At 35.4% G+C, this 13,653-nt stretch overlaps 1 protein-coding gene across 2 annotated transcripts; it reads right to left on the reverse strand.

Moving 5' to 3' along the window:
• Positions 1–3,187: 3,187 nt before the first annotated feature.
• On the reverse strand, positions 3,188–10,645 carry LOC128601437 (tripartite motif-containing protein 16-like protein). 2 transcript variants are annotated; one of them, XM_053614643.1, is made up of 6 exons: positions 9,988–10,645; positions 9,716–9,811; positions 7,328–7,561; positions 6,377–6,536; positions 5,944–6,003; positions 3,188–5,049 (listed from the first exon to the last, which is right to left on the reverse strand). In XM_053614643.1, the coding sequence occupies exons 1-6, from the start codon at positions 10,585–10,587 to the stop codon at positions 4,478–4,480; spliced, it is 1,722 nt and encodes a 573-aa protein (XP_053470618.1). In that variant the 5' UTR covers positions 10,588–10,645; the 3' UTR covers positions 3,188–4,477. The 2 variants fall into 2 exon arrangements, with proteins under 2 accessions (XP_053470618.1, XP_053470617.1); XM_053614642.1 differs by having other exon boundaries at positions 3,189–5,049; positions 5,944–6,006; positions 9,988–10,642.
• Between the last annotated feature and the right edge of the window lie 3,008 nt (positions 10,646–13,653).

Raw genomic sequence — 13,653 nt, forward strand, 5'->3', positions numbered from 1 at the left:
AAGCTACCCTCTTTCAATTATATGTTTTTATTTCTCAGGGCCTAAATTGTCTGGTCCTCACCCTACCTACCAATGTTACGACACGGCAAAATCGGCGCGGCAGCTCACAAAGTGTAGTGCCGCCCAGGGACGTGGCGGAGGAGGACTACACTTCCCAGTCATACCCGCGCTTGAGTTCGCCGGAGTTCTGATTACGAACACCTGTACACACCTAAGGTTATATAAGGGCCTCCCTAGCATGAGCCGCTTGCGAAGTAACTGCTCAGCAGCCTCGTCTCTGTTTGATTACCAACCCGGTTTCATTATAAGTGTTTTCCCTGGTGCTCGACTTCACGCTCGTCCCTCACTACGCTTTTGCCTACGTCCCTGATACAAAGCTTACCTGCTCGGTCCCGAGTCGATTCTCGTCCTGTGTTCAGTCACACGCCATCTCTCCGCTCGCCCGCGCTTGTCTCCGTCAGCGCTTCGTAACAACCAACTTCTATTAACAAACAAATAACCTCAGATGACAACAACAAAAAAAAATTCATATTATATATATACATATATACATATTTCAATATGTAGTAATTTTTTCCCCAGAAAGTAAACCAACATTCAGAAACCAGGTGGAAAATAATAAGTACACCTTATGAAATTCAGTAACATGTAGAGGTTTTCAATAAGGGAACGGCCTTTTCCTGGCTCAGGTCTTATTTGACTGATGGTTATCAGTTTGTAGATGTAAATGGTGACTTCTATACGCATACTAAGGTAAAGTTTGGTGTTCCGCAAGGTTCTGTTTTAGGCCCATTGCTTTTTTCTTTATATATGCTACATCTGGATAAAAAAAACTATTAGTAAAACTGGAATTAGCTTCCACTGTTATGCTGATGACACACAGTTGTATGTTTCAGCGAAGTCAGATGACAGACACCAGTTTATTAAAGTTGAGGAATGTGTAAAGGACATTAGAGACTGGATGCTAATTAACTTCCTTTTACTTAAATCTGACAAGACAGAGGTACTTCTACTAGGACCACATGCAGCTAGAAGTAAGCTTTCTGATTACATACAGTAGTAACCGTTGTTGACCTTATAGTCACATCATGTGCAGCAGTAAAAGACCTTGGTATGATTATGGACTCCAGTCTTTCATTTGATGCTCATGTAGATAATATTACTAGGATAGCCTTCTTTCATCTCAGAAATATTGCTAAGTTAAGAAATATAATGTCACTACACAATGCAGAACATATTAATTAAATATCATTTAAAGTTCATGCTTTTGTTACCTCTAGGTTGGATTATTGTAATGCCTTACTGTCTGGATGTTCAAGTAGGAGCATAAATAAGCTCCAGGTAGTCCAGAATGTACCTGCAAGAGTTCTTACTAGAAGCTGAAGATATGACCACATCACCCCTATCTTATACATTATGAACTGGTTCCCAAACAAATTTCACATTGATTATAAAATACTACTATTGACCTATAAAGCAATGAATGGTCGCACGCCACAGTACCAGAGTGAACTTTTGGTCTTTTATGATCCACCACGCCTACTTCAATCAAAAGGTGCAGGCTATTTGTTGGTACCTCAAACAGTGAAGGCTACAGCAGAGGGAAGAGCTTTCTCTTACAAAACCTCACAGTTATGGAACAGCCATCCAATTTGTGTTCGTGACTCAGGCACAGTCTCAGTGTTTAAGTCTAGGCTGAAAACATATTTGTTTAGTCAAGCTTTTTGTGAATAGGTTTTTTTCCTAGATAAAGGAGCAGGTCTAGAGGGCTCACAGGCATAGAGTGTTGTGGTGAACTGGGATGTTTGGATGCTGTCACCCTGCAACTCTCATACATTCACTCAGATTTGTTGATGGTGGAGTGGCTGGCTGCTTTATGTCCCAAGGCGCCCTCATGTCTGCGTTACCTTCTGGCTCTATCTTTTAGTTATGCTGTCATAGTTAGTCTGCCAGAGTCCCTACTTGCACTCACGCAAAGTACATTGTCCTTAACCATTATGGGACAATAAGAATACCTAATAATCTCTCTCTCTCTCTCTCTCTCTCTCTCTCTCTCTCTCTCTCTTTCTCTCTCTCTCTGTCTGTCTGTCTGTCTGTCTCTCTCTCTTACGAGCTACATATGCTACTCCTGAGATACAAGTGATCCTGACCCCTTCTACTTTCCAGACCTGCCTGATCCATCCTGATGCCCTACTTCTAGTTGGAGTTTTCATCAATTGGAAATCACTCACTGCTGCTGAGGATGGTCCCACATGGACATCCTATAGATCACTGAGATTATTTTTGGATTGTACCACGAGAGGCTTACGCCAAAATGGCGAACGTAAACTTGCGGAGCGTAAACGAAAACTTTGAAAGCATAAATGAAAACACAGGCTAAAAAAGAATGCTGTTTATTTGAAGACCATTTTTGCCACTGAGTTTACTGTTTTCACTTTCAGAGTGTTTTTCTTCTTTCTCATTGTATGTTTTTGTTCATTTACTGAAAAGTTATGTTCAATACTGTTGACACAAATTTAATTCCATATTAATGGAGTCGAAAATCTTAACAGAAACAGTTACATTAACAGGTGCGATAGTAGAAACTTTGATATGGATAAAGCCGTGTGCATGTACTGGACACGATCCAGGTTTGATCTGTTAAACGCCCGTATTTATCTTAATTGATTTTCACAATCATTGCTTGCTAAGTATTATATCCACAGTTATGTTAGCCTACTTGTTTATTACAAATAGAAACTTGGTCAGTAGTTACATAGAGAGATACGTAATGTTTGTAAAGTGTTTTAGCTGTCATTCATGCTGATTCTCAAGCCACTATGGGCTCTTATTTTGGTTGATGGTCAAAAAAAGGCAATAAAGGGAGAAGAGATTGAATGGGAGAGAGAGACAGTCAGTTGGGCAGGATGAAAAACTATATTAAATTACTTTGGACTACCTGGTGTAAAAGCTAGAAGTGAGAGGGCAGAGAGTCGTGATATAGAAGATAAGGAGGAATGAACGGTGTTTGTTTTGTGCCACATATAATTCATGAATATTCCTGTCTTGATACTCAAGAAAACATTGTTTGAAAAAGACATGAAATCGGTTTAATGCTTTTATATATTATAGAGATATTTATATGTTTATATTATATTTACACATATTTATACCCCCCAAACCCCCCCCCACCCCAAACAAAAACAAAAAAACCCTGCCCAACTACAGTCCCCCCAGTGTATCTCGGCCATATCTCGGCTATTGCTTACCATTCGTAAATATTGACATATCTTTTGAACTTCAGGTCATATTAAATACAAATTCCACCTACTGAGCATAAAAGGTTGATTAAATGGAATGCTCCTACCAAAAAATAAAAATAAACAAAACCCATAAACCTTACACAATACACAATCGTACAATGCAGTGGTTATATAATATTGTGAAAGTAATTAAATAAAAATTAACCGAGAAAACATTATGATTTCCTAATGAAATTTTATTTGTGCCAAATTAATGATTATTAATGAGTACTTAATACAATATAATTCCAACTTATGTCATTTGTCAAGCACACTTCCACTACCTAATATACAATACATTGTTCAATTAAAAAAACACAACAACAAACAGATCATATATCATATGGGGAGCTCCACTACTATTGAATATTTAAAGTATATGAAATGCAGCAAGCAGTATTTCAATTGTATTGAAATAATGATAAGAGGTATGTTTATCATATTTATGTCACCCCATATTATAATTTTGATTACAATGAGTTCTATTTTACTAAGTCTGGCAAATTCCATGCTGATTTAGCTGTTACAGCTAAAGTCTCTGAATAATAGTAAACAAATTTTGCAGAATTATTGACTCTGAATACCAATTGTGAAAGAAACAAATAAGGCTGGCCTTAATTAGCATTATACAGCATAAAAAACATATATACAGAGATGTGTAAAATACAAGCAAATGCTTTCTTTGCATATCCCTGCTTGGGAGGAAGTCAGGGACAGAACACAGCCATGGTACAGTGCCCCACAGTACAGTAGGAACAGGGTATGGGTCAGGGGTAGGAACCTTGCTTAGTAGTCAAAAAAGGGACCATGGAGGCACTGAAATAATATCCTTCCTATTTGTAGCAGAGAAGCTTAACTGCTGAGACAGCACACTGCTCATAATTTAGTAAGAATTTAGAAAATGTACAAACAATTGTTAACTCAACAAAAGTTAACTCATAGAGGTGCATAATATGAACCCAGTTCCATGTTTCTAAGATTAAAGTGGTAAGACATAACCCCCCCCCTTTTTTTTTTTTTTTTTTTTTTTTTTTACTTATTTTTAGAATAAACCAGTGACCAATAGGCAAATAAGATAAAATAATATTTTATTAATCCCCAAACTGAGAAATTTGGGTATTTGCTAAGCTAAGCTTGAAATGTTAAGTTCTTCAAACTTTCTAATTGCATCTTTTATAAAAATCCACCAATGAAACTCATTTTTTCTTCAAACACTCAGCAGCAGCCATTTTAGCTTCTGAGACTTGAAGGCAAATCTTTGCAGAGGAGCCAGTACCTATCCCAAACCCAGCATAAAGGGGCTGAGTGAATGTGGTTGTGACTTTATGAATTAGGGTCATTTTATTAGATACACTGTAGAAGGAGAGAGTTCCTGCCTTTTGATCAAGATAGACCCCAATTCTTTTGGATATTGGACCAGAGACATCAGTCTTGGTATCATTTTGCCAGAAACAGTATTTTTTAGGATATCGAACTAATCTCCATGACTGTGCATTATGTCCAAAACGACACTCCTTTTCAGGTCCTTTTCTGTTGATGCCTTTATAAGACACAGCAATGGAAACTCCGTTTTCACCATGTACCTCAGCCTCCCAGTAACTACGCAGAGGCACACTCTGCTTACAGAGCACTTGTTGCCAGGATGTAAATCGCTCGGGATGATCAGGGTATTCATACTGTTTATTATCACATGACACGTGCGTGTCATCATTTGACAGCTCAAGGTAATAGTTTGCTGTGTTGGGATCAAGAGATAGCGCACAAGAATCTGGAAAAAATGATAAAGAACAATAAAATATAATGAGAATGACGTTACACTTACTCTAAGTTAAATGACCATAATTTTCTTTTCTTTCTTTTTTTAAAATTTTTATTTATTTATTTATTTATTTTAAAAAAGGTGGTTTACAAACCCTTAAACAGGCAGTGGAAAATGAAAAGTAAAAACAATTCATGTTAATTTTTAACTCAGTTGGACTTAAAGTAACACAAGTCATTTAGCAATTTACAGTATATTGTATAGTTTGTTATTTGTAAGTTGTGTCTCCAAGGATATGTTGCCCTATTAAGGTATGAAAAAAAGTCAAAATTATATATTTTTATGTTTTACTTAATGTTGAAACTGAACCAATGCCACACACTTTTTCAATCTGTTTTTTCAATTAAAATATGCAACAAAATCCATCCAACCCTAGTGAATTGCAACTACCAATCCTTAATCCTAAGACCCTCAAGAGTAATAATAAATGTGTATTTTCCTTACATTTAAAAAAAATTAAGGAACAGCCAAAATAAATGGCAGTGAGTTTTGAATGGATTTAATGAAGAAACAGACAGATTCACACAAACAAATACACATGTAGGGGACATGAGAAAGTTTTGACCAAAAACTGTTATCATTTATCAAAGTTTGGTCTGTTTTGAGTATCTGAGTCACATGACTTGGTTCAAGTTACCTGAGATCATTTAATCAGTCTGACAGAAACCATCATGGATGCCAAAGGTGCAAACACTGTCTGTTTACGGGTTTTAAAGCACTATATTTTCAAAGTTATATTATTCCCAAAACCGACAGGTTATAATACATATATAAAACATATAACCAGACTTTAGTTTCAATCTCTGATGCATTTATATCAGCAATTACACGAATGAAACTCACATTTCAGGAATTCCTCTCTGGTCTCTGGCTCAGGCATTATAATGATCTGGTCAAAGAACCCTACTGAAATGTTAAAAAAAAAGTTAAAAAAAAAGGAGGATTTTTACAAAATATGAAATGTTTACAATAAGTTCTTTTACATATTAGACTATACATGCGTGTTAAATATACACTATATGGCCAAAAGTATGTGGACACCTGATCATCACACCCATAATGTATGTACTTGGTGAATATCCCATTCCAAAACCATGGGCAATAATATGAAGTTCACCTCCACTCCTCTGGTAAGGCTTTCCACTAGCTGTTGGAGCATGGTTGTGGGGATTTGTGCTCATTCATCCACAAGAGCATGTCCAGGTGTCCACAAACTTTTGGTAATGTAGAATGTGTATTTGTGTCCTAAAATATCCTTCAATATTCAAATGCTCACCATTTTCAGAAACTTTCTCAACCTTTTCCTTGCAGAAGTCTTCTACTTCCTCCTTGAGTTGGATTACAGATTTCTTAAAATTCTCAAATGACCACTGGTGATTGAAAGCAACCTTAAAAGAGTCAGCAGTTTCCAGTTTAGGACTCAGGAACTGAAATCTCTAAAACAGAGAGAAAGACAAAGATTAACATTTAAGCAAAGTGTTCAGAACAGATTATATCACTTTTAATATGTTAATGTTTTTATATGTTTTAATAAAATAATTAATTAATAATTTACACAAACCATAATAATTTCCACATTACATTGCACTGGTTGGAAAAATCAATGCAGTTTACAAAAATATTTACAAATAAAAATGTAAAAAGTAATTGCAAAAGTTTGCATCCCCATTGCTGTGAAACCCATAAATTACAATATGTGGCCACTATGTATACACTATGTGTGCTTGTTGAACATCCCATTTCAGACGTATCCCCCTTTGCTGTTATAATAACCTCCACTCTTCTGGGAGGGCTTTCCACTAGATTTGCTCTACTTTTCCTCTAGTGGAACAAGGAGATAAGAACCTGGGTCAAATAAGCATTAGAGGGAAGGATGGTCACTACAAATCAACACAGTGTAATTCTGACTGATCATCTTTATCATATAACATTCCGTCCACAGGGCACGGGGACTCGCTGAATGGTTTAATTAGTATGAAAATTCGCAGTCATGATATCTCAAATCAACTGGACACATTTGAGAGATTTTAGATTGAACTGTTAGACAGCACTCTCTACCACCATCACCAAAACCCGCTAAGGGAATATCTTTTGGAAGAATGGTGTTCAAATGAATAAAATAACCAGTTAAATAACCAGTACAGTTCCAGAGATTTGTAGAACTTGTGCCGTGAAGCACTGAAGCTCTTCTGGTGGCTCGACACTTTATTAAGACCTGTGATTTTACCTGGAGGAAATGGACATATCCGCTGGTCTGCGACAACTTCTCCAGCTCAGCTTGTCTTTTCTTCAGGTCAGCAATCTCTTGCTCCAGCTTCTTCAGTACTTCCGCAGTTTGAGCCAGTTCAGCTTTCTCCTGAGCTCTGATCAGTTCGGTCACCTCGGATCGTCTTTTCTCAATAGAGAGGAGCAACTCAGCAAAGATTCTCTCACTGTCCTCCACTGCTTCCTGTGCAGAGCGCTGCAAACAGAGCACGAGACAGTGGAAAGAGGAAGAGGGGAAGTTTACTGCGCTAAACTTTTCAAATGTTTTCTTAGGGTAGTTTCCGGCTTCTGCTGGGCCTTATTAATATAAATCCTAATTTCTTAAATTGCAAACACCAGAGGTCTCAGCCAGATGTGGTATCTCAGCATTTTTGAATATACTAACTGGAAACAATTGTATGATCCAAACTAAATGAAATAATATAGCATAAAGATACTCTACCTTATATTCTGCAGAGCTGATCTAGTGTATTATGTTCTTGCTCTGATTATTTCAATTAACTGATTAATCGCCTCGAATATTTCCGGAAAAGATAAAACTTTGCAAACTCTGACAAAATTAATAAGCAATTTTGTTTATTAGCTTTTTGTTCAAAGAATGCTGGCTAATGTAGAAAAGGGTTCAAAGACACGTGATGACACAATCTGTTAGCCATGTAAAATTAGCTCAATATCTTAATTATAGGTAATAAATGAATGTTGTGCTAGATGCAAGTTGTGCCCTTTACTTTTACATTTGCTGCCTGCCTGCTGTGGAAAGTGTTTTCAGCAATCTCATCGTGCCCAAATGACTGACAAACTTTTAGCTTATTTGTTCTTTTGCAAATGCAATGCATCATAGGGCTCAGACATCATGGGACTCACACGTTCTTTCTCTTACACATTACACACACTCACACACACACACACACACACACACACACACACAGACATGTGCACAGTTAATTAATCTGGGATCTGCAAAGTGTTTCACTGACGAACAGGTCAGTGTTTAAATTGGTGGCCTACATAAAATTTGGAAGCAGTTGTGTTAGAAATGATTTTGTCTTCATGGCAGGGTTTTTCTGCTTTTATGTTCCTTTCAGGTATCTTGGTGACTCAGTAGACAAAACGAGACAGAAAATAGAGGAACTGATAGGTCTGGTGTGAATGAAAATTATTTATTAATTTCAAAATACAATAAAAAGATTGCTTCTTTATCATGGCTTGACGTTTTTCTTTTTTATTACGTTTTAAATGTTTTTTTTAAGTCACACGTTACTTTCAAGCTAATCCCAAGGCAAAGCTAAATTGAACTGAGATAGACGGGTACCCTTAGTGAAAATAGTCTACACTGTATCTCAACTGAAATGGTAAGTTTTTATTGTCATAGTTATGTGTCTCTTAAATACTCATATATAACATAAACGTAAGTTTTATGCTTTATGAGTTATAATGTTTTAACCAGAAATTTAAAAAGCAAAATGATTTGCTTGAATTTAGTATACTAATTAAAACTCTGGTCTTAAATTTGGTAAAAAGCATTATGACTTATTTAGGACTCAAAATTTAAACTTAAGTACTTGACTTGTGTCTTGTCAGTCTTGACTTGTGACTTGAATGCCAAGACTTGCGACTTGCAGAACAGTGACTTGGTCCCACCTCTGATAAAGATGTCTTATATAACAGTTATTTCCGGTCCTCTAATTTGATTGGATGAGTGCTGTTCCAAACATGCTCATATTTAGAATAACCGCACTGGGATGCTTCACTGTTTGTATCACTTCATTTTTATCGCTGAAACCATTACTACGTAGTGTTAGTGTATATAACTTCTGACTTAAAATATGAAAGCTTGTCAGATGAAGATGAAAAGGAAGAAGGGAAGTCAATTTCACCTTTGACAGGAATGTACAAATCATTGTGAGCAAGCTAGGCAGCTAGCAGACGGGTTATCAGTGAGTGTGGTTTCTTCAGGGTCTATTTCCATAAAAAAAAGCACGGCTGTAATCACCTGTGGCCGAGTCACAGCTGTGCTCATGTTCATTATAACTGTGCTCTTGCTTGTGCGACATTTTTATGCCCCATAATCAAGCAGTTTAAATTAAACATGAAAATATAAAACAAAAATGCAGTGAAAGTACAACATATTATTATTATTTATTTATTTTTATTTTGTGATTTCGCGATTTTGCGCTGTTACTTTGGATAACCAAAATCTTTTGGAGATATTAGACAAGGTATTATTATTAGGACAAGACCTAATAATCAGTAATGAAAGTAGTTTTCTAATCAGGATAAGGATTTGAGAGTTTGGGGCATATGTGATACGATGTCTGCATGGTAAATGGGAGAAATATGTCATACTTACCTTGTAAGCCTCTATCAAGTCCTTTAGCTCCAGCAATGTCTTCTCTTTGCTCTCAAGTCTATTCTGATATTTTTGTTGTAGATCTTCAAAGTACTTCTGTTAATGAAAAACTTGTTCAGTCAACTTTACAAGTAAGGGTACAAAGTGCAAATTGAATCAATCTCTACTACTCTACTCTACTTTTTTTTGTAATTACAAAGCAATTTGGAGTCACACACAGATGGGCATTTTTTATACCTGTATTAAACAGAAAGAACATTTTAATCACATACCTTTTTTTCCATCCACTCCTCTTGAACTGGGACTGTATCATGATCGCTGTGTTTGACCATCGAACACTGGTTGCAAATCACTCTCTGATCCTTGCGGCAGAAAACGTCAAGAAGCTTGTTATGTTGAACACATGTTTTCTCCTGGAGGTTACTCACGGCTGTGATAAGCACGTGCTTCTTGAAAGCAGGAGATTCATGATGAGCCTGAACATGTGTATCGCAGTATGAAGCCATGCATGTCAGGCAGGACTTCACAGCTTTCCCTTTCACACCAATGCAAGAATCACATTCCACATCCTGATCTTCAGTGGAAATGACATCTAAAGCTTGAGCAAAAGATGTTTGCTGTTCGGTCTTCTGCAGCATGTCAATAATCTCAGTCAGCACATTGCTTTTGCGAAGGACAGGCCTTGGAGCAAAAGTCTCTCTGCATTGTGGACAGCTGTAGGCTTTCTTCTCAGCTTCTGAATCCCAAAACCGATTAATACACAGCATGCAGAAGCTGTGTCCACATGGAGTAGTCACTGGCTCCTTCAGTAGATTCAGACAGATCGAACAACTAAAATGCTCCTGATCGATTGAAATACTGGCTTCTGCCATTTTTCTGCACTCAGAGACTGATTTGCTATTTCACTGAAAAGCTTTTATCTCTTTCAGTTTCTTTTTCTCTGAAATGACTGGGAGGAGATTACTCGTCTCTGAGGCAAAATGAAAGCAAAAGCACTGCACTCTAAAAAGTAGCTTTTACCACAACTTAAGTAAATCTGTAGTTGCAAAATAAAAATTATAATTTATTTATTTCATTAAATATTTTAAGTTGTAAACATTGTTTTTGATGAGTTGTGTTGACTGGAATAAAGTTGGCTTGATGTTGGACGTTCGATATTCGCGGATATGCGGAAATTAAGGGACCGTCTCTAAAGTTACATACGACATTGTTAAACACGATTCTAACTTCAATAGCATTTGAAGGGAATGATTTACAGTCTTATAACCAACTGTAAAGTGTTCATGTAGGTGTCAGCAATGATGCACACCTTTTAGATTTTTGATATTTAATAAAATAAACTATTAAATCATATATAAAAATTGCCATGTATTTTATTGCTGCATGGGCTCATACACAAAATATACCATAATTTAAAGCTCAATAGCATTTGAAGGGAATGATGTACAGTCACACAACCAACTGTAAATGTTCATCTAGGTGTCAGCTATAATGCAGAACTCTTAGATTTTTGATATTTAACAAAATAAGCTATTAAATCATATGTAAATTAGAAATGTATTTCACTACCGAATGGGCCCATAAACAAAATATACCATTATTTAAATCTCAATACCATTTGAAAGGAATGATGTACAGTCACACAACCAACTGTAAAGTGTTCGACCAGGTGTCAGGTATGACGCACACCATTTAGATTTCTGATATTTAACCCTACAATGCATGAAACAAAAAAAACCTTCATGAATGCATAAAGGGGGTCAAAATGACCCATACTGGATTGAATGGTTTTCTTCAAAAAATAGATGTCCTATTAATGAAATAATTTATATATATATATATATATATATATATATATATATATATATATATATATATATATATATATATATATAAATGCTATTCATACACACACACACACACACACACACACACACACACACACACACACATATATATATATATATATATATATATATAAATGCTATTCATACACACACACACACACACACACACACACACACACACACACATATATATATATATATATATATATATATATATATATATATATATATATATATATATGATTTGATTTTACTTAAAGTTGTAAACTTTAAGTTTATAACTTAACGTTGTCAATAAACTTATTGATTTTACAACTTAAAGTTAGTCATTTTGTGTAATCTAATTTCATGTATTGACATTTTTTTTATTAAAAAAATCTTTTGTCTTTTTTTAATCTTTTGAAAATCTAATTGGAGCAACATAATTTTTAAAATGATTGTCAACTTAAAAACTTGTGTTCATAATTATGGTAATTAAAAACATAACACTTAAATTCCTTTTAAATAATGTGAAAAAAAATAGTTGGAACAACTTCATTTTTATGAGTAATCAACTTAAAAATGTGTTTATTATACAAATTATTAATTAAGTGATAATTGAAAATACATTTGATTGTAGAGGAAAAGGTAATTTCTCTAACTCAAGATAGTTCGTTGGTTGAACTTAATTTCATTAGAAGTTGTCATAACTCAAATTGATTGATGCAGCTGTTGCGTTAATTTTTTTTGTTGAGCCTAAACATTTGTTTTTAGAGTGTGTATCCACTTCATATAACATTTCCTGAAAGACTTTTATATAGCACGAGGATTGTCACCTCATTCATTTTCTTCTGCATTTTCTTAAAAAGAAAGTGAAGTTCTGTAGAAACAGCAAATAGTTAATGCCTCAAAATTTCTTTATATATGTATATATACATACATAAATCGATCAAATTAAACATAAGTATATATATGTTAAATATAGAGATGTTAGATCGTTAGAAAGGTTTGAACCAAGAAATACAGATTTTTTTTTTTGATTTGGTTCTGCTGAGTTCTTTCATCAATATTGAATATGAAAACATGTACACAACATGGTGTTGTGAAACATGCGCCCCCTGGAGTTAACTCCGTGACAGCAATGTTTTATTCCTGTATAATCATTCCAAAGAAAAATTATTCAGTTGACTGATTGTATTGTTTTTGACACGTTATGGCTGTGACTTTCTATTGTGACTGTATAAAGAGCTTAATCAATAAAAAATGGTGAGCAAAAAAAAAAATCTGAATTTGTTTTTCTTCTACTCGTATAGCAAATTTGATATCCTATACTTCTGTGCCCTGCCACAGGTTGTCAAAGGCATTGGGCTCATTTTGGCACCAAAAGAAACACACAGCAACGAACAGAACAAAACTATATACTGTACATTCTACTCAGATCGGTCTCAATCGCTTTCAAATTGCTTTCTAATAAGTAAACACACATGGCTTATCGGATGCAGATGCCAAAGTGTTGTTGTAATGTTACAATTACACCACAACCTCTCAAGCAAAGTAATTAGAGATTAAGCTGAAAGATTAAGCAGTTTTTGGCTGTTCTCAGTCTTGTCCAGTGCCATTAATCCACCTTTGTATACATTCTGATTCGATCATATTCATTTCTGTATGCTTTCTTCACTTCTATATTGTTTTGGAGTGTAACTTCTTGTTGGCAAAGGAGGAAAACAGATTTGTGATATCTCTGTTATTGATTAAGCAATAAAATACCTTAAACCCAGTCTTATTTACTAATATTGTACAAGCCTGTACAGTGACCCGTAGAGGCCAGTACATTTCTCTTAAAGAATCTGTTTTTGTGATACTATAATAGACATTGTAGCTGAAGTGGTTTTTTATAGGTCATTCATTCATCTTCATTAACTCCTTTATCTTGGTTAGAGGCCCAGTGGATCTGGAGCTTATCCCGGGAATACTGGGCTCAAGGCGGGAGAATTTACCTGGGCTGTCAGTCTATCACAGTACACCATGTACGCATGCACTTACAGTACACACTCATTCACACCTTCAGGCAACTGAGTGTAACTAGTCTGCCTACCTACATGTTTTTGGACA

Source organism: Ictalurus furcatus, chromosome 25 (genome assembly GCF_023375685.1).
Source record: "Ictalurus furcatus strain D&B chromosome 25, Billie_1.0, whole genome shotgun sequence".
NCBI lineage: Eukaryota > Metazoa > Chordata > Actinopteri > Siluriformes > Ictaluridae > Ictalurus > Ictalurus furcatus.

What these genes read in the sequence shown, in the direction of transcription:
- LOC128601437 (XM_053614642.1), bottom strand. Translation starts at nt 10,587, where the DNA reads ATGGCAGAAGCCAGTATTTCAATCGATCAGGAGCATTTTAGTTGTTCG. An exon ending in ACTTGATAGAGGCTTACAAG is followed by an intron (nt 7,562 to 9,715) that starts GTAAGTATGACA and finishes CTCTGTTTGCAG; the next exon opens with CGCTCTGCACAGGAAGCAGT. An exon ending in CAGAGAGGAATTCCTGAAAT is followed by an intron (nt 5,050 to 5,943) that starts GTGAGTTTCATT and finishes CATTTTTTCCAG; the next exon opens with ATTCTTGTGCGCTATCTCTT.